General features: G+C 39.8%; 1 protein-coding gene across 3 annotated transcripts in view; it reads right to left on the bottom strand.

Moving 5' to 3' along the window:
* Positions 1-496: 496 nt before the first annotated feature.
* The window catches only part of PDE6H (phosphodiesterase 6H), a 179,661-nt gene continuing 157,899 nt past the window's right edge, over positions 497-22,258 (bottom strand). For 2 of the 3 annotated variants that reach the window (XM_060658306.2, XM_060658305.2), the window contains 3 exons: positions 4,573-4,746; positions 3,512-3,552; positions 497-1,311 (listed from right to left, as the gene is read on the bottom strand). In XM_060658306.2, coding sequence (XP_060514289.1) covers positions 1,235-1,311; positions 3,512-3,552; positions 4,573-4,706 — 252 coding nt within the window. In that variant the 5' untranslated portion in view covers positions 4,707-4,746 and the 3' untranslated portion in view covers positions 497-1,234. Of the gene's footprint in view, positions 1,312-3,511; positions 3,553-4,572; positions 4,747-9,347; positions 9,354-22,258 lie in introns of those variants that run through there. The other variant, XM_060658304.2, reaches the window with a different exon arrangement.

Here is a 22,258-nt window from a genome sequence, read left to right as displayed (position 1 = left end):
TCCTTACCCCCACCCAATCCAGATTCCTCCCTTGGGCTTCTAATGTTTTGGCCAGAGGTAACTAGGTCATTTGTGCAAAACAGTGCAGAGCCTGCAGCACAAGACATTTTCTTGAGTGCTGAACTTCTTTGATTTTCACACTCACACTCTGCAGACCTCAAAGTTGTGGAATTATCAATACCGTGAACCTAGATGGCCTAATTCAGGCAAACCAGAAGATCCAAGCCGAAAGATTTTTGTCCAAAATTGCAGAGTAATGTACTGGTCAAGCCAGGATTAGAACCCAGATCTCTTTGTCTCTGTAACCCTGTCTTTCTTTTCAGTTAATTTTCCCCATTCTTTTACCACAGATTATGAAACTGAAGTGAAGAAATCAATACTGCTAGTACCCAAGGCATCCAGGTCATGTAGGGGCAGTAATTGAATTGCACAATTGCCATGAAAGTATTGGGGAAAGATGGCTATGTGCACATTACATTTGACACAACCTCAGAGGTGAAGCAAACCATCATTTTATTCAGAGGGTTCAACTACCTGTCCCATCTGAGTCTAAATTCTGTAGCATATAAATATTTTCAATCAACTGAGCCAGGACACTAAAAGGAAGGTTCACGTTAACAGATTCCTGAGTTTCCGTCTCCAAATTTAGACACAGAAAATGTATGATTTACAAGTTACAAAGTGGAATCAGAACTTGACTTTATTCCTATGCTCTTTTACATGCATTGTGTTTATTTCCTGTACGACTGTGCCCTCTTTGCTGAACTGACTTTCAGAAGAGGGCATCAGATATTTGTATATAGCATTTAATACGACTTCATCATAAGATTCAAGGTAAGTATCTCCTTTATTAAATGAGAAGGGGAGGGGGGGGTGAAAAAATGTTATCTTAAAAACTACTATTAATTGTAGCGACTGCCTGGCAAAAACTAAATTTGAAGGACTTAACAGATAAACAAAATTTCAAGAACTATCACTGAATTCTAACCAGCTGATAGGAAATTTGAAATGTCCTAACAAAAGTCTATTTGCATCCATTGTTCTGAGCTGAACTATAGGGCAAGAGAGAATCTCACACCAAGAGAACTCTTCATAGCAATTTAGGGGGAAATGACTGTGTAAGCTGAAGAAACCACTTCCGAACAGCTCAATTTCAAGACTCTGGCAGATCAATAGGGCAAAAGTAAGCAAAATTACAGCAGATGCTGTTGAAAGTGGCAGAACCTCAGGTGCATCAGATGATCCCAAACTGAGCAAGCTCATGCAATTCCAGGTGGCTGAACGCCTCCCAGGGGCAAATCACCGTGATATCTGCAGAAGAGGGAAGAAGATCTTGTAAGGACGCCTCACCACCACCACCCAACCCTTCAGAGCCTCTTCTGCTCAGAAAGACATCCTTTGGGCAGAGACACCTCACTCCTCTCTCCTACTTGTTGTCTCAGCAACCAGGAAGTTATCTAGAATGGCCCTGCAGCCCAGAAAGTATCAGACCAATTGGGTTCTGATGCCCCCAGAACAGACTCCACTTAGTAGGCATCTTCACTGGTTTCATTCTGTACCTCTTTGAAGCGATTACACAAAGGCTTTTGACTGGAGCTAGCCTGAGGGGGTGCATATCACTGATCAAACGGGGTCTCCCCAAAGCACAACCACTACGGAAGGAACACAAGTGGAATTCTAGTCAGGCCAAGGGTTAAAATGGGAAATAGAAGCACTTTAAATCCCCACAATCTGGAAATCCACTGCCTTCTTACCCCCTACCAATTCAGATGCATTCCTTGGGCTTCTCTGATGCACTCTTTTGTTCCTTTACATTTGGAAATGCCTACAATGCCCAATCACGTACTGAGAAATAATCTCAAGACATCTACTAATCCAATTTTTCGCTTCAGGCAATAAAATATTATTATCCCTGGATTACAGAGAAGCTGACTGGAACCTAAAGAGATTAAAAAACTATTAAAAAAAAATCAGAGTTACAAGGATGGGACTAGAACCAAGCCAAAGATTTCAAATCTCCCTTCAGTGTAAAGCTCTTTCTAGTATTCCAAGTATGTTGGCAGAGTTAAACATAAGCCCAAAGCCAACCTACTGGTCTTCTATACACCTGGCCAAAATATAGAAGCAGTTGATTTAGAAGAACAGCGAAATGAGCTCTATAAAGGAGCTAGAAAATGAATTTGAGATCCCAGGGGTGGCACTTGACTGCAAAAAGCTAGTACACTGAGAATCGCCTGGTAAGGACACTGATTGCCGATTACATCATTTGTCAAAAGAATATTGGATGAGTTTAAAGCATGTTCACACAAAAACATGCACAATTGTTTTTATAGCAGTATTATTCATAATTGTGAAAACTTGGAGGCAACAAAATGTCTTTCAATAAAATAAGCAAACTCTGATACAGCCATTCAATGAAATATTATTCAGTGGTAAAAAGAAATGAGCTGTCAAGCCACATAGGACATGGAGGAACCTTAAATGAATAAACATTGCTAAGTGAAAGAAATCAGTCTGGAAAATCTGTATATTGTGTGATTCCAACCATATGACAGTCTGGAAAAGGCAAAACCCTTGAGAGTAAAAAGATTTGTGGTTGTTAAGAGTTTGTGGAGGTGGGAGGAGGGATGAACAGATGGAACACAGGGGATTTTTAGAGCATATATTCTGTATATACCTGTAATGGTGGATACACAACGTTGCGCATTTGTCAAAACCCATAGAACTGGACAACACAAAGAACGAATCCTAATATAAACTATGAGTGTTAGTTGATAATAATGTTACCAATACTGGTTCACCAATTGTAACAAATGTGCCACACTCATGCAGGATGCTAATAGTAGGGGGAACTATGTGCAGGAGGAGGAAGGTGGCAGAGGGGGCATGTAGGAGCTGCATACTTTCTGCTTAAATTTTCTGTCAGCCTAAAACTGCCCTAAAAAATAAAGTTTAATATTATTAAGAGGAATATCTGGTAATTTGTGTTCATTAGCCAACAAATCAAGTTATTCTAGTCAACCGAAATTTCGTATTGGATACATTCAGGGTGCAGGCCCAGGGTGCTAGAGGATGTGTAAAAAGAGGAAGTTGGTTACATAGTGGTTTGCCAGGCCCCACCCTTTTTTCCAATATCTCACTCGGGGGCCTCAGATTGTCCCTTAATTTTTCTCTGCCTCAGGTTTCTCTTCTGAAGAAATAATGAAGTTGGGATGGACTAACCCTGAGAATCTTTCTACATTGAAAGTCTACAACTCAACCATTATATGTCCTCAAGAGTTGCTTAACAGAAGAGGGTTTAGTAACTCTGGGCCTTAGCTTGATTCCTGTAGGTGTGTTTCCGCTGGGCACACGTGCACTTACTTAGCAGGTAAAATTAAACCCCACATTTCTATGCCTTCAAGGATCTGCTGCCTCAGGTATTTCTTTTAACTTTTCACAGCCCTTTGAGGCCTAAAGTGTGTATAGTAGTGAAATTCCGAGTGAAAGTCCATATCTTTTGGTGGCTCACCTGTTCCTAGCCCCTCCATGCCCGGAATGTCATCTCCAAACCTGGGGGAAAAAAGGAAAATTAAAAATTAGCTGAAAGAGTGAAAAGATCTTGGAATTACTCATATAGAGAGTTTCCTGATGAAAGAGGAAGAAGAGGTTTAGGTTTTTGTCTTTGTGAAACACCTTTAATTTGCATTGACCCAGAGCAAAGGCGATGTCACTCAGGCTGTTTTCAGACAGTGTGTCCCCTTGGAGAGAGATTTTTTTCCCTTGTAAGAATATAGCCTACGACAACTGGGAACCAAATAGCACCATCATGGGGGCAATTTAGTCACGTTCCACTTTTAAAAATAGAAATTGGAATGAAAACACAGTATGAAAGTCATCAAAGTGATCAATTTATCCATTTGATCAGTTATCCAAAAGCATTTATCAAAGCATTTACTATATGTCAGGCATCGTATTGAGCATAGGGAATTAGGGAAAAAATAATAAATTTTCTTTGAGGGACTTCAATCCCTGAGAACAGATGTAAGTAAATAGATGTAGTGTAAAATAATACAAGTTGTGATAGCTGAGTGTATGAAATGCAAACATAGAAGTAATGATCACACTTGTCTAATAAGAGAGTCAGTAATGGCATCCAAAAGGAAATTAACAAATGAGCATATGTTAAAGAATAAATAGAATTTGGCCAGAAAAAAAGCAAAGAACTGAAGGCATAACATTTGTTGCCATACAAATAAACTGAATAAACTCTGTGTTCTGGCAATGGCCAGTGTTTTAGTATTCCAGATTAAATCACAGGGTGTGCTGGTGAGGAGGAGTGGTCAAGAAGAGTCTGGAAGGTCAAGTCGAAGTTTGCTGTGATAGGCCCCATTTGCCATGCTAAATGTCACCACAGACCTGGTTGGTGAGGGAGAAGGGATTCCAGGGCTAAGCGAAGATTGTGGTAGAGAGGAAAATAGAGCAGAGGGTGGAAGTCTTTGTAAGTCTGTTTACGTTTATGAGCACTAATTTCTCAAAACCAAAGCAGGGTTGTGGGGAAAAAATAGAGTCTTCTTTTTAATTTGGTCTTACCCTTTCACCCCTTTCTTAGGAGGTTTGCTCTTGAATTGGCGAGTCTGCCTCTGCTTGAACTTGGGGGGCCCTTTGCGTGGGGTAGTGGGACCCTGGTTTGAAGCTGGAGGAGCCAAAGCAGTGTTGTCACTCATTCTGATGTCCTTGGGTGTCTGGTGGTTCTCTTTCAGGCTCCTTAGGCAGTGGGAGAAAAAAAAGAAAGCCCTTCAGGGTACAGGGACCATTGCTTCTTAAACCCTCATTGGACACTCCAGAAAAACTTAGGATTTTGTGTTGACATAAAAGGGAAGAATTTATCATCTTTTAAAGAGATTGTCAAGAAAATATCAATGGAGGCACTTAACATAGACTGACAATGAATAGATTTAAAGTCTATTTTAATCTACAATAATCCCCCAAAATCTAAATAGACATGTTGTTTCAATAAATTGTCCCTAGCTTTCCATGTGTCATTAGTTTTCTGATTTATTATGATATGTACTTCTCCGTGATCACCAGTTCCACCATCTGTAAAGCCAAGGAAATGGACTAAATGCTGACTATAGTCTTTACAGCATTGGTATATTCTTTAAACTTTATATATTTTTCCACCCAACTGCAAAATAACCCGACTCTGGATGTTTATTGACTCACATTTTATGGGCTTCTTTCTCTATAATCCTTATTTTGTCTAATCCTCATGTGATCAAGATACTTCTCTAGTTCTCTAGTTCTCTACTTTTCTACTTCTCTAGTTCTGGGGGATAGCACCTGGGGAAGCTCTGCACCAGGGATACTAACACCCACATAGTATCCGATCCATTCCAGTACACACGCGCGCTCACACACACACACACACACACACACACACACACACACCAATGGAGGGTGACTAACTAGTAAATTTGTGCTTTAGCTCCATATCCAGACATGAGGTTCTTAAGTCACACATTTCTCTGAAATGTCCAATATTTTCTTCTATCCAAATCATGGAACTTATCCAATGTGACTTTCACAGACTTTGATTTTAGCTACAGAAATGTACATTGTCATTCTTCAAGTAAAAATAGAGGTATGTTAAAAAGATAAAATTAAAAAATACATATGCTAAGCCAAAGGATGACTTTTTTTCCTTTCTCCTTTTCTATCACAAAAGTTGATAACACCTATCCTCAGAAGGAAGATTCTAGAAAGTGCTGAACAACTTCTCAGTAGCCTTAATCACTTATTCTGAGCAAAACCATCTCATACTCTGCTACCTGGAAGATTTATATAATCTGTAAATTATAGACTTATGCTAATATTATTAGCTTCAACTCTCCCTGACACTCTTTGGCCCGTGCTAACCATCTTTCTCTTTTTCTGCCACACTGAACATCCCTCAAATCTTATATTGTATGACTTTGAGTTCATCAACTTTTTCTGATTACTTTCAAATAGGTTAAATTACTATCTTTGCCAAAAGATATGTTTTCCTTATCTTCTTTTCCCCACTTACTATTTTCATTTTCTCCTGCTGATTCTCAAGTTCTTCAATAGAAACACGTTGACTAATCTGTGAGTGGGTACGAGGGGTGGTGCACCTGGCTAGGGCTCTGGATCACTTGCTTATGCCATGGATTTTATCTAAGTTCCCCACTGGAATGTATTCCATAAGCCCGTTTTTTTTTTCGGTTTTCATTCATTTCTGTGACCTTAGAACCTACAACAGTGCCTGGAGCATAGCAGGTGTGCCATATATATTTGTCGAGTGGGTGAATAAATAAGTGAAAAAATTGAACTAATACTTGGGATATTGGGTTGCAAGATCCTGACCCTGTGACTTCTCCATCAAACCATAGAGAAGGCATCATTTGGCCTTCATCTCACAAAGCTCTCAGTGGCTTTTGGAAATAGGTTGCCAGCTCCTTTGCTCACTGAATCCAGTCCTTGTGCTTGGTCCCTCTTCTGCCCTAGTAAACAGTCAAAGTTTGTGCCTCATCTGAATGTGGTTGGGACCATGTAACTTGCTAGTAGGCAGCCAAGAGACACATTATTGTCAGAGTTTACCACCGCTAACTGACACATCCCAACTCTGACAAAGTCATAGAGGAAAACTAGACAATTTCTCCCAGATCAAGTTTTTGTGACTTCTCAATTCTTTCAAAATGTTAACATACCACAAACTTTCCTTTCTCTCATCTGGAGAGTTTACTAGGACTAGGATTACCAGATTTAGCAAATAAAAATACAGGGCACCCAATTAAATTTGAATTTCAGATAAATAACAAATATTTTTGGTATAAGTATATCCCAAATATTGTATGGTATATACTTATACTAAGAGAATTATTCATTGTTTATCTGAAATTCTAATTTTACTGGAAACATTTTATTTTATCTAGCAAGTCTAATTAGGATCCCACCATGTGAGTCTACAATATGAGGGCCTAAGGTAAACTAATCAGTCAAATTACACTTTGAGGGCAGTGCAATGTAAAAGGTATGTGCTTGGGGTTCCTGGGTGGCACAGTCGATTAAGAGTCCTACTCTTGATCTTGGCTCAGGTCATGGTCTCATAGTTCATGGGTTCAAGCCCCACATCAGGCTCTGCCCTGATGGCGTGGAGTCTGCTTGGTATTCTGTCGCTCCTCTCTGCCCCTTCCCTGCTTGTGCTCTCTCTCTCTCTCTCTCAAAACTAAATAAATTAATTTAAAAAACAGAGAATGTGTTTTAGAATCAAATAGACATAGTTTCAAATCCCTGCTCCACAAAACCATCTACGTGACCTCGGATAAATTGCATAACTTCTCTGCTCCTCATTCCATCTATAGAGTCAATCAAATATAACTACTTTTTTAGAGTTATAGGGAAAATAAAAGGGCATAAAGTAAATAAGAAATAAGAAAAAGAGTAACTATGCAATAGACCTCCTATAAGTAGTGGAAACCAGGCAAGTAAATCTATAATTATGACACAGGTTCCCCTGCACTCCTACACTCATTCTCCTGGGCCAACTGCTGAAGATCCCCTGTCATGTACCAGAGAGGTGACCGTCATTCAGCACTTGCTGGGTAATCCTCTGCATCCCTCAAAAACCCTGACTATTAATTTATGCCTCGTCTTGAAATTCTGTCTTAAACCTTCCTTGGATTCCTTTGACATCCCTAACAGCAGTCCCAAAGAACGTAAAAATCACACTTGATTTCCATCTTTCCCTGATTATACGTCCCCTTTTTTCTTATAAGTTTCTTTTGTATGTTTTCACATATAATTTTGAAGTTGCACCTCTGGACTTGTACAGACTTCCTGTCTATGCTAGGTGTGATGCATTATGTAAAAGAATTCTCTTCAGAAAGAGTTACATAACAGTTGCCTCGTTAATCCCTGGATCACGAAGATAACCCTCAGGCTTTGCACTGTGGAAAATAAGTTTATGTTTCGTGTGCATTTCATGTACGATATTTCATTTTTGAGTACATAGGAGTACATAGGTTGAGTACTAACCCCTAGAGTGTTTCTGTCATAGATATGCCCTGTCGTTCTCCCTGTTCAACCTTTGGGAGGAGCAGACAAATATGACCCTTTCCTGGGTGGAAGTTAGTATTGTCTGCCACAGATATCACCATAGCTAAACTTATCCTGGCCATGCTTTCCTAGGAATTAAAAGGGTATCTCCCAGGCTAAATAATCCCGAATCTAGAGTCAGACTCGATTTTACCTAAAGAGGACGTTTCACATTTTTGCCTCCCCAAAGTGTCAAGCAATCCATTCCTTTGTGAGGCAGAATGGCTTTCTATTTTTAAGGCGATGCTAGCTCTTCTCCTTTTGAAGGTTCTGAAGCGTTGTTCTTCAGGAAGAAGTGGCTGCCACAGAGTAATACATCAAGGCGCAGTTTGGTAGGAAACCACGGTTGGTGTCGCCTTAGAGCCAAGGCAATGGAGCTCAGCTGTAGGAAGCTACAGAGGATGATCGTTTATAAATTCCAGCTAAGGAAGAGCAGTTTCAGAAGGTTCTTGAGTCAGGATCTCTGATGCTGCTGCTATCACCCCAGACTTCCGGTCTCTCCTCAGCAAAGATACAGGCTGAGGGGCTATAAGAGAAGGGTTGGGGAGGAGATAGATGCAGGAGTGTTCTCTCTGCACTGATGGGGTTGAACCCATAAGGGTTCTGCTGAAGCAGAGAGAATCAAATAATTTGGAGAGCCAAGGACGACCCAAACCAAAGTCACGAAAAGATAAAAACAAAAATCCAACAAGTGCCTTCCATCAGACTGGAGCAAACAAACACTTTGACCTCAGAAAGAGAAGGCTAAGCCACCCACACTGCACCGAGGTCATGCCTGTGCTGGCTCTTGGCTTTCTTCCTCCTTATCCTCACACTCTCATGTCCCCCGTCTTGTGCCTTGGTCTTTTTAAGCACATCTTAGGAATAAATAACTGTTTTCTCTGTGGTCATTTAGTGCCCCAAATCCCTCCTTTCCCAGAAAACTGTTTGCCATGGAACCACAGAAAAAAGGAGGGTCAGTTTGGAGTTCTTTCCAAATGAATTTAGTAATCAAGTTTTGCAATGACCTTGTAACGATCAAGTTTTACTTATAAGCTTGCTACATGACATTATAAGGCTATTTGGGTGTATTTCTTTCATGTTTTCTCCTAGTTTCATTCCCGGCCCCAGTCCAGGCCCACAGGTTCAGTGTGTCCTCTTCTTCCATTTCTTTATTTTAGAGCCAGATCAACCCCTACACCGCCCCCCCCCCCCACCAAAAGCCCTTCAGTTATAATCTGCCTAAACACCACAAGTTGAGAAATACTCACAGAGTTGAATGTGCTCTCATAAACTGTCCAGTTGCCTTCTTCACAGGAGATGAATAAAGGATCTTTGCACCCCGATTTATCTCCCTATAATACCCACATGCTTCTTAATCCCACTGTTAGGAGCTTAGAGAACCAACCCAGGTGCAAAGAAGTTGGAAGAACAAGGGGTGAGACTGGGACAGGCTTAGGAGTTTTCTGACAATTGAATACTCTCACAAAACTTACTTGGGCTCTCTCCTGTCAGTAAATAGGTATTGAATCCACAAACACACACACAAAGTGTTGATATCCAGGAGTATATTTCCAGTTTGTGCCTCCTCCATTCCCACCGTTAGTCCTTGTTATCCTCCCATTCCTGCCCTTTCCCTGACACACACATCCCCAATCATAAATCAATCCCCACCATATGCACATCGTGTCATAATTCTCCTGGGACTCTAGATAACTGGAAAGAAGAGTGTCAACCATCGTGTCCCCCTACACCCCATGGGGACACTGGGATGCTGATTGTGTGAGCCATGACACTGAAAAGTATTCAGCATCTCTCCCTAACAGGTACTGTATATATTTCCTCAGTAAGACAGAACCACAAATCAAAAAAGACACAGAATAACTGCTAACTGATGGCATTTATTTGAAATGATTGCTGGATCTTCGTACCCAAAGGCTTCAGGAGCAAGACCTAGGCTGCAACTCATTGGTACACTTGGCTTCAGTCTTTCAATTACATTGAACCACTAGTGTTAATTTGGACATCAGTTTGTATAGATCTTAGCCTAATGTTAATATCATCAGGCTCTTTTGACGTACTTATCATAGAGAAATAAAGTGATTGATTCAAAACTGCCGACGAAGTTAGTAGTGAATCCAGGAGAAAAAAATCTGAGCACACCTTACATATTTCAGCCATCTGTCTACTGTAGTAGAGCGAAGCAGACATAGACCAAGATGTATCTGTTGCTGGTCTCTCTAAAACCTTGCCAGCAGATTGTGACGTGCCTTCCCTAAATCATTACTTGTTAGAGAATTGCACTCCGTAAGATGATAGAGAAAGAAGGTCAATTCATCCTTCTCGGGCAGGGAAAGCTTCTCAACCAGGGGCCCCGAGCAGATTAAAGGGGCAGCTAAACAGCTCACAGGGTATTTTGATGAGCTTTCCTCTGGTCTTTACCAAACTTAGAGGAGTTCTGAAGCAGCAGACACCTCACAGAGCTGGCAGAGTGTTTGGTGTCTGGATGAGTCTTTCCACTCCCACCTCTGTGTCTCCATTACCATTGAGATCTTCCTCTACTCTTACACACTGGGCACATGGAAATTGAGATTCTTATCTGTCAAACCCTCACCCATTCTCTGTTTCTTTGTTGAAGGACTGCAATTCATACAGGCGGTGAATAGAACAATAAGCGGAATGTTCTCGAGTGTTGCTACTCCAAGTGTAATGGCATGCACACCACCTGGGCATTTGTTAGAAATGCAGGACCTCAGGCCCCGCTCCAGACTGACTGAACCAGAAGCTGCATTGCTACAAGGTATCAAGATGATTTGTTTGCATATTAATGTCTGAAAAGTACTATTATAGACCCATGTGTAGACCCAGTTTTACCACATCTCTGCTATGTGACAAGATCACCACCTCTTCAGGTCTCAGTTTCCTCATATGTCATATTCCATAATGTGCCAAGGTTCTCAGTTTCTGCCATCCCAACAACACCTGAGAGAGATAAACCATACTGATCAGTAGCAGGATTTGTAACCAGTGATTTCCCAATGTTAGAAGGAGGATGAGGGCTGTTGTGCCACGACTCTTCTCCCTCCCGGGGAGGCCCAGGAGAATGGAGAGTGAAGAGTGGGATGTGTGGGGCAAAGCAAAGTCTATAGTTGGAAAAAACTCTCTTAAAATGATTCTAATATAACTCTCGATGGTTTATGATTAGAAAAATCTTAAATTGCTTTAAAGATTTAAAAGCTTCTATTGTATCCAGTTCTGGACAAGAATGGGGTAGATATACTTCTTTCCATTTCTCCTGCTAAGTACAGCTAAAACTCCTGGATATTACATATGGAACAAACATAAGAATATTTTAAACGTTCAAAAGAAGATAGATCAAATAGGCAACTTGGGACTCAAGGAACAATATGGCAGCAAATTCTTTGAGTTCTCTTTTTGCCTTGTATATCCTGACCTAGATGCAAGGGAAGCATCTAGGGAAACACAAACAGGAGCAGACAAAAAAAAATTATATATATATATATATATATCTCCTCTCAAAAAGCCTACTCTCTCTAGACAAATAACCAGGAAAGAGAATCTAGTAAGGCAGAAAATAAGTAGAACAAAATCTCAATGCCGTGGAAACAAATCCAACATCAACAAATCCAATATCATGGGAAGAAAAAAAGGCCAACATCAACCCCCTCAGCACAAGCAGAGTAAAGAGACTTCCATCCTGGCCCAGCTATAATTAGGTAATCCTACCCCATCCCTACCTGGGTAGTATCAGAGAAGGCCATATGGGGATATTAAACTTTCATCTCCCACCAGTGATAACGAGGCACCCTCTTCCTTTCTACCAGAATGGTATCAGAGGAGGCCAAATGAGGAATCTTAATTTTCATCACTATTCAGCAATAGCAAGGTATCTAAAGAAGAACAAAATGAAAATTTACAACTGAAAAATAAAACAACCAGCATACAAAACTCAATGGATGGGCTTGACAACAGAAAAGAAGAAGAAGAAGAAGAAGAAGAAGAAGAAGAAGAAGAAGAAGAAAGAGAGGAGGAAGGGGGAGGTGGAGGTGGAGGAGGAGGACAACCTGGGACCTGGGAAACTAAAAGATCTAATATTCTTGTCATCAGAGTTCTGGGAGAGGAGAAAAGGATAAGACTAAAAAAGTACTTGAAGAAATAATGACTAAAAATTTCCTAAATCTGGTGAAAGACATAAGTCTATGGAATCAAGAAGCTAGCAAACCCCAATGAGATAACCCCAAAGAAATGTATGCCAAAGCACATCATAATCAAACTTCAAGAAACAAAAGACACAACAAATTTTGAAAGCAATTAAAAATATATATATTTATATATATTTGCTTTTGAAAGCAACTTAAATATATATATGTATATATATGTATATATGTACATATGTATATATATGTATATATGTACATATGTATATATATGTATATGTATATACATATGTATATATGTATACGTGTGTGTGTGTATATATATATAAATATATATATATATGTATATATATGCCACCTTACCTAGACGTGAAAAAAAAAAATAGAATGACAGAGGATTTCTCATCAGAAACCATGGGTCAAAAAGAAAGAAGCACAACACTTTCCTAGATCTGACCCAAAAAAAACACAAAAAACAAAAACAAAAAAACCTGTCACCTCTGTCCAGAAATTTATCCTTCAGGAATGAAAGGAAATAAAGACATCATAATAAAGAAAGGCTAAGGCAATCTATCCCCAGAAGACGTTTACTAAAATAAATGATAAAGGAAGTTCTCAAAACAGAATGGACATGATATGAAAGAAGAAAGAGAAAGAAGAAAGAAAGAAAGAAAGAAAGAAAGAAAGAAAGAAAGAAAGAAAGACAATTTTCAACATCTAGAAAAAAAGAACAACAAAAAGAGATAGTATGGGATACAAGGGAAGTGTGGAAGATAGGACCCTCCACCACATTCAGCAAGGTCTTGTGGAGAATGAAATAGTGTTCCAGACTCTGTGAAGTTCTAAAGATCTGGTCATTTTGTACCTTTAGGAAATGTATCCATTGTTCCCTGTTCCAAGGGGCTGTTCTTTCTAACTATTCCTCCTGTTGCCACTGAGTCTTAGAGGATTTGAGTAGCCTGGCCTATCAGCAGTAAATACACACTGCCTCTGTCAGACAGAACAATTCTACCAGATCACTTCATTGGTCATTGGCTAGGTTAGTGATGACTGACTTTTGATTGGTTGCCTATCTCAAGATCTTATCATTCAGGTAATGGAGTCACATGGCACTAAACAAGCTGACTGATGACCAAGAAATTTCTCTAGACGAACTTTGGTTGTGCTGGACACTAAGATTTCAAAGGCATAAGAAATAAAACCAACAAGAACCATGCTGGGAAAAGAAAAGGAATTATTATTGATAGATGTAATAACATAGATAAATATTAAGCACATTTCACTAAGTGAAAGAACTCAGAACTGAAAGGCTCTATACTGTCTGATTTAATTAATGACATTCAGAAAAGACAAAGCAATAATGTTGAAGAACAAATCCGTGGCTGCCAAGGGTTGAGAGAAGCTGACTGCATGTAAAGGGACGATGCAAGGGATTTTAAAGGGTGATGAAGTTATTTGGCATCTTGATTATAGTGGTGGATCTATAAGTCTATGCATTTGTCAAAACCCATAGAAGTCCACACCACAGAAAATGAGTTTTGCTATATGCAAATTTAAAACTTAAATATCATAAAATACTTTTAAAAAATTATGTTTCATAGCTCTATAATCCTTGGTTCTTGATACTTTCTGACAGATGGGAAAGTATTATTAATCATATACAGGAAAAGACTCAAAGGACAGGTACTAAGTAATTAGAAAGTGATTAAAATTTTAGCTGTCCGATAAGCTCCTTACACAAGTGCTAATCTCTAATCCTTCTTTAGTGTTTCTTAAAATACATTTGAGTAGGAAGACAGACATCAGAGACACATTCCTTCCACATTTGGATTTTTCTAGTCTGAGATTCCATCTCTAATCAATACATGGTGGACTCGAGAGAGGAACACCCTAAATGTGAAGAAAGAAGTTACCTTCTCTTAATATCTTAATATCTCATCATATTATGCATTTTCCAGACCAACGGTGCAAACCTTAAAAAAATAACTTATTAAATAAAAATACAATACTCTCTTTCAGAAAATGGAGAAGAGGGAACCGTTATCAACTCATTTCATGAAGCCAGTTTGACCTTCATAAACTTTTTTAACACAAAAACCAAAGATAGCAAAAAGGAAAAATACTGATCAATCTCTCTCATGAATTTAGATGTAAAAGTCCTTAACAAAATATTATCAAATCAGATACAGAAGTACATAAAAATAGCACCCCATGATCAAGTGGATTTATTCCACGTATGCAAGACTATTTAAAACCCAACTAACATAATGCACTGTATCAACAGGCTAAAGAAGGAAAATCATATGATCATATCAATTGACACAGAAAATGCATTTGGCAAAACCCTGTGCCCATTTATGACAACTCTCTGCAAACTAGAAATAGGAACTCATAAAGAGCATCTACCAAAAACCCCTACAGTTAACCTCATACTTAATTGTGAAAGACTGAATGCTTTTTCTCTAAGATCAGGAACAAGTCAAGAATGTCTGCTCTCATGATTCTTATTCAACATGATACAGAAAGTTCTGGCCAATGCAATTAGGCATCAGAAAAATAGAAAGCATACAGCTTGGAAATAAAGAAACAGAACTTTCTATTTACAGATGACATGACTATCTACATGGAAAATCCTAAGGAATCTGTATTTAAAACTATCCTATAATTAATAAGTGAGTTCAGCAAGGTTGAAACATACTAGATTAATGCAGAAAAAATCAGTTGCATTTATATTTAACAATGAACAAATGGAAACTGAAACTTAAACAGTAGTGTCATTTGTCACTGCTCTAAAGACAATGAAATACTTAGGTGTAAATCTAACAAAGGATGCACAAGATTTGTATAATTAGAAACTACGAAATAGAATTAAAAAGAAACCAAAGCAGACCTAAATAGTTGAAAAAACACACCATGCTTATGGATTAGAAGACTCAACGTAGTAAAGATGTCAATCCTCACTAAACTGATCTATGTTTATTGCAATTCTCATCAAACTTTTAGCAAGGTTTTCTGGAGACATAGATAAGTTTATTCCAAAATGTATGGCCAAAACAAGTTTGAAAAAGAAGGAAGTACGGTGGGAAGGAATCAGTCTTCCTGATGTTAAGGCTTACTGTATAGCTACAGTAGTCAAGACAGTATGCTATTGACAGAGTGATAGACACACGCATCAGTGAAACCAAGTAAAGAACCCAGGTGTAGACCCACACAAATATGCCCAGGTACTTCTTGACAAAGGTGCAAAAGCAATTAAATGGAGAAGGGATAGCCTGTCCAACAAATGGTTCTGGAGAATGAGTGGCTAAAGCTTGAGCAAATGGTGCTAAGCATGGATATTTTGTCCATGGACATCCATAAAGAAACAAAAAAAAAAGTGAATCTTAATCTAAACCTCACACCCTATGCACCTAAAATTCCACACCCAACCCACACACCTTGTCTAAAAACCATCTCAAAATGTATCACAGACTTAAATGTACAATGTAAATCTATGAACATTTAGGAAAAAAATAGAAGAAAATCTTCAGTGCCTTGGACTAAGCAAAGAGGTCTTAGAGTTGCCAGCAAAAGTACTTGGCGGGAAAAACTGATAGATGTGACATCATCAAAATTTAAAACTTTTGCTCCGTGAAAAACTCTGATAGGAGGATAAAAAGACAAATTACATGCTGGAAGAAAATATTTGCAAATTACATACCCAACAAAGGATTTGCATCTAGAATACACAAAGAACTCTCAAAGTTCAATATTCAAAAGGCAAACATTGGGGCGCCTGGGTGGCTGAGTCAGTTAAGCGGCCGACTTCGGCTCAAGTCGTGATCTCGCGGTTCATGAGTTTGAGCCCCACGTCGGGCTCTGTGCTGACAGCTCAGAGCCTGGAGCCTGTTTCAGATTCTGTGTCTCCCTCTCTCTGACCCTCCCCTGTTCATGCTCTGTCTCTCTCTGTCTCAAAAATAAATAAACGTTAAAAAACAACAACAACGAAAAAAAACAAAAAGGCAAACATTCCCATTAGAAAATGGACAAAGAATACAAATAAACATTTCACTGAAGAGAATATACAAATGGCAATAAGCACATAAAAAGATGTTCACCATAATCACCCCTAAGGGAAATGCAAATTAAAACCACAATGAGGAGTACCTGGGTGGCTCAGTAGGTTAAGTGTCCAGTGTCTGACTTCAGCTCAGGTCATAATCTCACGGTCTGTGAGTTTGAGCCCCACATCGGGCTCTATGCTGACAGCTCAGAGCCTGGAACCCACTTCAGATTCTGTGTCTCCCTCTCTCTCTGCCCCTCCCTTGCTTGTGCTCTGTCTCTCTCTCTCTCTCTCTCTCTCTCTCTTTCTCCCTCTGTCATGCAAAAATAAATAAACATTAAAAAAAAAACCACAATGAGGAAATGAATCAGGTATGGACATCTGGGAGAAGAGGATTCCTACAGGGAGAGTAATTGCTGAAATAGGAATCTCCTTCTGATGTAAGGATTAGCAAGAGAGCAGGGACTGGAATGGAGAGAATAAAACAGTAGGGAGAGCAGTCTGGAGTGGTGCAAGGGGCCCGATCATGAGTGCATTAGTTATCTAATAACATAAAAATTGCCTCAAAATTTGGCAACTCATAGCAATAAACATTTGTTAATATCCCACGGTTTCTGAGGGTCTATCCGGGAGGAGTGGAGCTGGCTGGCTCCTGCTCAGTCTTTCATGAGGTGGCAGGCAAGCTTTCAGCCGGGGCTGCGGTCATCTGGAGCTGGAGGGTTCACTTCCAACAGAGCTCACACACATGGTTGTTAGCAGAAATCCTCAGCTTCTCACCATGTCTTTCCTATGTCGCTTCAGTGTCCTTACGACATGTCACCTAGCTTCCCACAGAACAGGCGATCTAAGAGATAGAGAGGCACAGTGTCTTTTATAACATAGCCTCAGAACTGATATAGCATCACTTCCGCCATGCTGTATTGGTCACACAGACCAACCCTGATACAGTGTGATCAGGGCTGATATCAGGATCAACGGGGCCATCCTGGAGGGTGGTTACCACAATGAGAAAACCTGCTGGCCATGGTAAATGCTTCAATGTTAGTGTAAATGGGTAAAATGTGCCTAGAAGTTTCAGAAAGAAGGAATGATCTGGTCATAAGTATGCTTCGTACTCTGACTACTTTGAAGACAATAACGCCTACAAGGAAGCTGTTGCTTCCTTGCACTGCAGGCATGGTGAGAGGAGGACTAGGCTTCTAGCAGAGGAAGAGATGAGAAGTAGTCAGCAGCTTATATATTGAAAGTAGAGCTTTCATAAAACAGGATTTTCCTATGCGTGGCCAACTTCTCTTTTTATACTCTTTCAGGATGATCTCATCCTGAGGGTCTATCCAGGGTCTATGGTTTAAACCACTGTTTCTCAAACTTCACAATTTACCTGCAGAGTTTTTTAAAATAGATTCCTGACTCCAACCCTAGACATTCTGATATCATAGGCCTGGAGTTGACCTAAGAATTCGCATTTCTAACAAATTCCTGGGTGATGCCAATTTGCTGATCCACAGACCACACTTTGGGTAACTTGGTTTAAACTACTATCCCTAGCCTGATGAAGTATAAATCATTAGTTTAGAGTTGAAATCCAGGCATAGATATATATATCTGTCTGTCAAAAAATCGCCTCCTAGAAATAGCACAGGTTTTTCAAACTCAACACTCAATATGTCCAAATTCAGGCCATAATCTCCCCCAAAACATTTATTCTTTTCTTTTGTATTTTCTATCTCAGTTGATGGTACCCCCAAGGACATTGTTGCAAGAAACCCGTAAGTCCTCACTCCTCCTCACCTTCATCCTTGACCCTCCAATTACAAGGTCAATTTCACCTAAGTATTTCTTGTATCCGACAGCCTCTGTCCATCCCTCCTGTGAATGCTCTAGTTCAGACCTAAACAGTCTCTAAACTGGTTTTGTTCCCATCCAATCCATCAACACAGCTACCAGAATAAACTATAGAATAAAATACAAAACTGTTCATGCGCCTCTTTTAGTCTCAACAGCTCTATTATCACTGACAGGATCAAGACTACGTTCCTTATTTGCATAGCATAAGAGATCTACTGTGATGTGAGCCCTGTGCCTGCCCTCCTCTAGACACATTTCTTATCCTTATATAATGTTCACTTTGGAAGTCCAGCAACCTTGAGCTTCTTCTTTATAATTCCCTGGACATACCACACCATTTTAGGCTGCCACGCCACTGCTCATGGTCTCCCTTTCCTCAATTACCTTGCCCTCCACTTCCAACCCTCCCCAATGTACCAATGTATACTACCCTTTGAGATTTAGCGTTGCAGTCACTTCCTCCAAGAAGCCTTCTTTGATGTCCTTACTGACTTCTCTCATACTACCCCATGTGCATTTCTTTTCCTAAGCATACATAAAAAATTTCATTTGTTTATTTCTGTCTTCCTCATTACATTGTTAGTAACATGAGGTCTAGGATTGTGCCTCAGGACTGTGTTTATCTCTGCTCCTGTGCACAGGTCCTGGGATATAGTCGGGAATTCTTAAGGGCTTGTCGAATTCGGAAATAAGCCTTTACGTCAAGGCTCTGAACCCCTGCAGAATGTAGTTCGCTGTGTCGTATATATAGAAGAAAGGGAGAAACAGAGAAGTTGGTTTCAGCGATTCTCTGTGGACACACGACCTTGCTCATATTTGTATTCTTTCTTCGCCAAGGCAACGCTCTCACCAGAGGAAAGAGATGGAGTGGGGTGCATAATGTAGGCATTCCTGTCTAATTTAGACATATACATATCTACTAAAGAATTTTAGTCTGCATGAGTCTGACAAGCATTATGTGAGCCACTCCAAGCATTACATGATACGAACGACACCGGCCTTTCCTCACACATTTTATATTTGGGTGGAGAGATAAGTCTAACGCTCAGAAAATAATCACTTAACACAAAGCAGTGCTCACTAAAGGTCTAAATTATAATTGTATAAACAGTGCACACTCTAGGGGAAAAAAAAAATACAACACACTTGTCCTGGATCGGTGCTGGAAAGCTTCAAAGAAGAAGGAGTTACTATATAAGATATTTATATTTGAGATTTATGGATGCTGATTGTGAGTACTTAGATGAAAATGCCCCTCTCCTACTTATTCTGATATGTGTTATGCAAAAATAAGGATCAAAATGTAAAGTGGGGGGGGGGGGGGGCGGCGCCTGGGTGGCTCAGTCATTAAGCGCCTGACTCTTGATTTCAGCTCAGGTCATGATCCCAGGGTCATAGGATTGAGCCCCGCATCGGCCTCCGCGCCGGGCGTGGAGTCTGCTTCGGATTCTCTCTAAAAATAAAAATAAAAAATTAATGTGGAAATGATGATGGTGATGATTTTCCTAGCCTCCACCATTTGTTGAGTATTGAGCACTTTTCTGAGGTGGAAACCTTGCTGGATGCTTTCTCACGCGTTATTTCCAACCCTTCTAGCAATGCTGAAGGTTGACATCATTCCTCTTTCACAGATGAGAAAACTGAGGCTCAGAGAAATGAAAACCGTGGCCCAAGGATCCACAGATGGGAAGACACAGAGCCAGGACCTCTGTCTGAACTGCAGCTCTACCCCCAGCCTGCTGTTGGTGCCTCGTGGGCACATTTGAAAATGGATAGCTCTCAGGGCAGAAAGTCTTCTCTGAGAGTCTATTGTCTCTACTTGTAGCCTCAGAGAAATACGTCTGTGCAAAAAGGGGAAGTTTTAAGTCTGTAGTCCTTTGTTGCTTTTTTAGGCTCATGGCAAAGGCACCGCCCCTTGGAAGATCTGCCTAGAATTTACCTTTCAGGCGGTGCTTATAACAACAAAGGAAAGCTGGAAAATACCTCAAAGTTTCCATCATTTTTCTAGAAATTCTTAGGCGGTTTTCCAAGTTCTGCTGATTTCGTTTGGCAGCACAGAGCTAAGGTCCTTAGACTGAGAGCATCCTTACAGCCACAACGGGCCTCGTCTTACATCTGAGGAAGCTTAGATATGGGGAAGGAAGTTTCGATGCATAACACACCTTCATCAGCATGGGCTAGAAGCAGTGTCTCCCATCGTAGGCTTCTTTGAAAAGTCTCTTCATCGGTTTTCCCATCCGATAAATACAGGTGAACAATGAACTATGACAGAAGAAAAATGAGAAATGGGAATTTTGGATAGATCCCTGCCCTGACTGCGATACCAAAGGATATTTTAGGAGAACATCACAGTTGTCCCCCAAGTTACTGAAAGTCCACTGCTATATCATCAAGAAGAGGCTTTAGGGGTGCCTGGGTGACTCAGTCCGTTGAACATCCAACTCTTGATTTTGGCTCAGGTCATGACCCTGGGGTCGTGGAATCTAGCTCCTTTCTCAGGCTCCACGCTGAGCACGAAGCCTGCTTAAGATTCTCTCTCTCTCTCCCTCTGCCTGTCTCCCCTGCTCATTCTCTCTCTCTCTCTCTCTTTCTCTCTCTCTCTAAAATTAAAAAGAAAGAGAGGCTTTAAGTTGGCAATTCTTAATCCTTTTGAGGTCATGGACTCTTTTGAGAATTTGATGAAAATTATGAATGCTCTCTCCTCCCCCAATAAATACATACACACTGCACACGTACAAACTGATTTTACAGACAATTTCTAGTGGTGTCTATACCTTCTAATGTCCATACCTAGAGCAGTGCATTAAGAAAAATTGTGGAGTCACATTGGACTTGGCAGGAAAAAAAAAAAAAAAGCCCTGTTTGACTCGTGACGTCTTCCCAAATAGCATGAGAAATGGGTATGGCATGGAGACTATGAATCTACCATTCCCAATTTTTAAATCTTTCTTGTTCTAAATAATTTATTCTACCTTGTTATTTTTTAATTGTCTGTCTCCCCTAGAACATAATTTCCACAAGAGAGCAGAGATTTTTGTCTGTTGTCTACTGATGTTTCAGTGGTGCCTAGAACAACAACTGGCAGAAAAAAGGTGCTCGACAAATGCTATTGAAAGAAGAAATGTGTCCCCTCTTGAGAATACTAAGCTACAAAATCTCTTCCCTGCAGACTAATATTTGCTTTGATTTATGATGCAGTCAGATGCTTTGTTTCAAGGGCTATCTTCTCTCTACATCATTTTGAAATTTACACACTAAGTCTGTATTTGGTTTTCAGCACTTTTGCCAATTTTAATCATACACTGCTGTCCTTTTTCTATTTTTCTAGATTAACCTCTTTTTCTCCCACCAAATGACCACCATCTCGATTGTTTCAGTTCCAGTGACTAAAGGTAATGTATGTTTGGCGGCATCCGTTTATAAATTAAAGGGAGCAAAATACAGTACGCTTAAATGACAGCAAAATAGATGTCCATTTCTTCAAATATATTTGCTTGATTAGTCAGCTCTAAACGTATTGAAGTGATATAAATAGTGAATATTGAAATGTTTGTATAAATAAGCATTGTTTATTGGCAGCAGCTATGGAAGTGTATGGAATAAATGTGGTTTGAATGCCTAAAAAGTGTTCCTTTAAATGGTTTCAATATGGCCTCGTTCCCATTTAAATTACTTCACAAACCAATTCCCTAGATATGGTACAAAGTCAATTTCAGTACTTAAATTATCACAAATTCTGAGGTAGAAGACAACAAACTAATGAAGTTATATGCTATTTTGTGATCTTCATTCCTAGGTTTAATCAAAAGCAGTGCTTTACGTTTTTTACTTAAAACATTTGGCCAAAACGACAAGGAACATTTGATTGTGCTGCAGTACAGAGCTGCATTTTGAAATTATACCAACAAAACCCCCAAAACCCCTTAAAAAATGAGGACAATTTTTTAAGTTTAGGGCCAAGTATATGCAGTTAACATTCGTAATTCCTTAGCACTCTGTATTCACAGCCAGCAAACTTTCAAGATATCTGGCTGATGAGAAAGCTGGCAGAGACCATATAGGATGAGACGTCAGTGCTATGAAGTGACGCTGGTGCGAATTTATTGCCACTGGT

This window comes from Panthera onca, chromosome B4 (genome assembly GCF_046562875.1).
Source record: "Panthera onca isolate mPanOnc1 chromosome B4, mPanOnc1 haplotype 2, whole genome shotgun sequence".
NCBI lineage: Eukaryota > Metazoa > Chordata > Mammalia > Carnivora > Felidae > Panthera > Panthera onca.
This window is presented reverse-complemented; position numbering and strand designations above follow the sequence as displayed.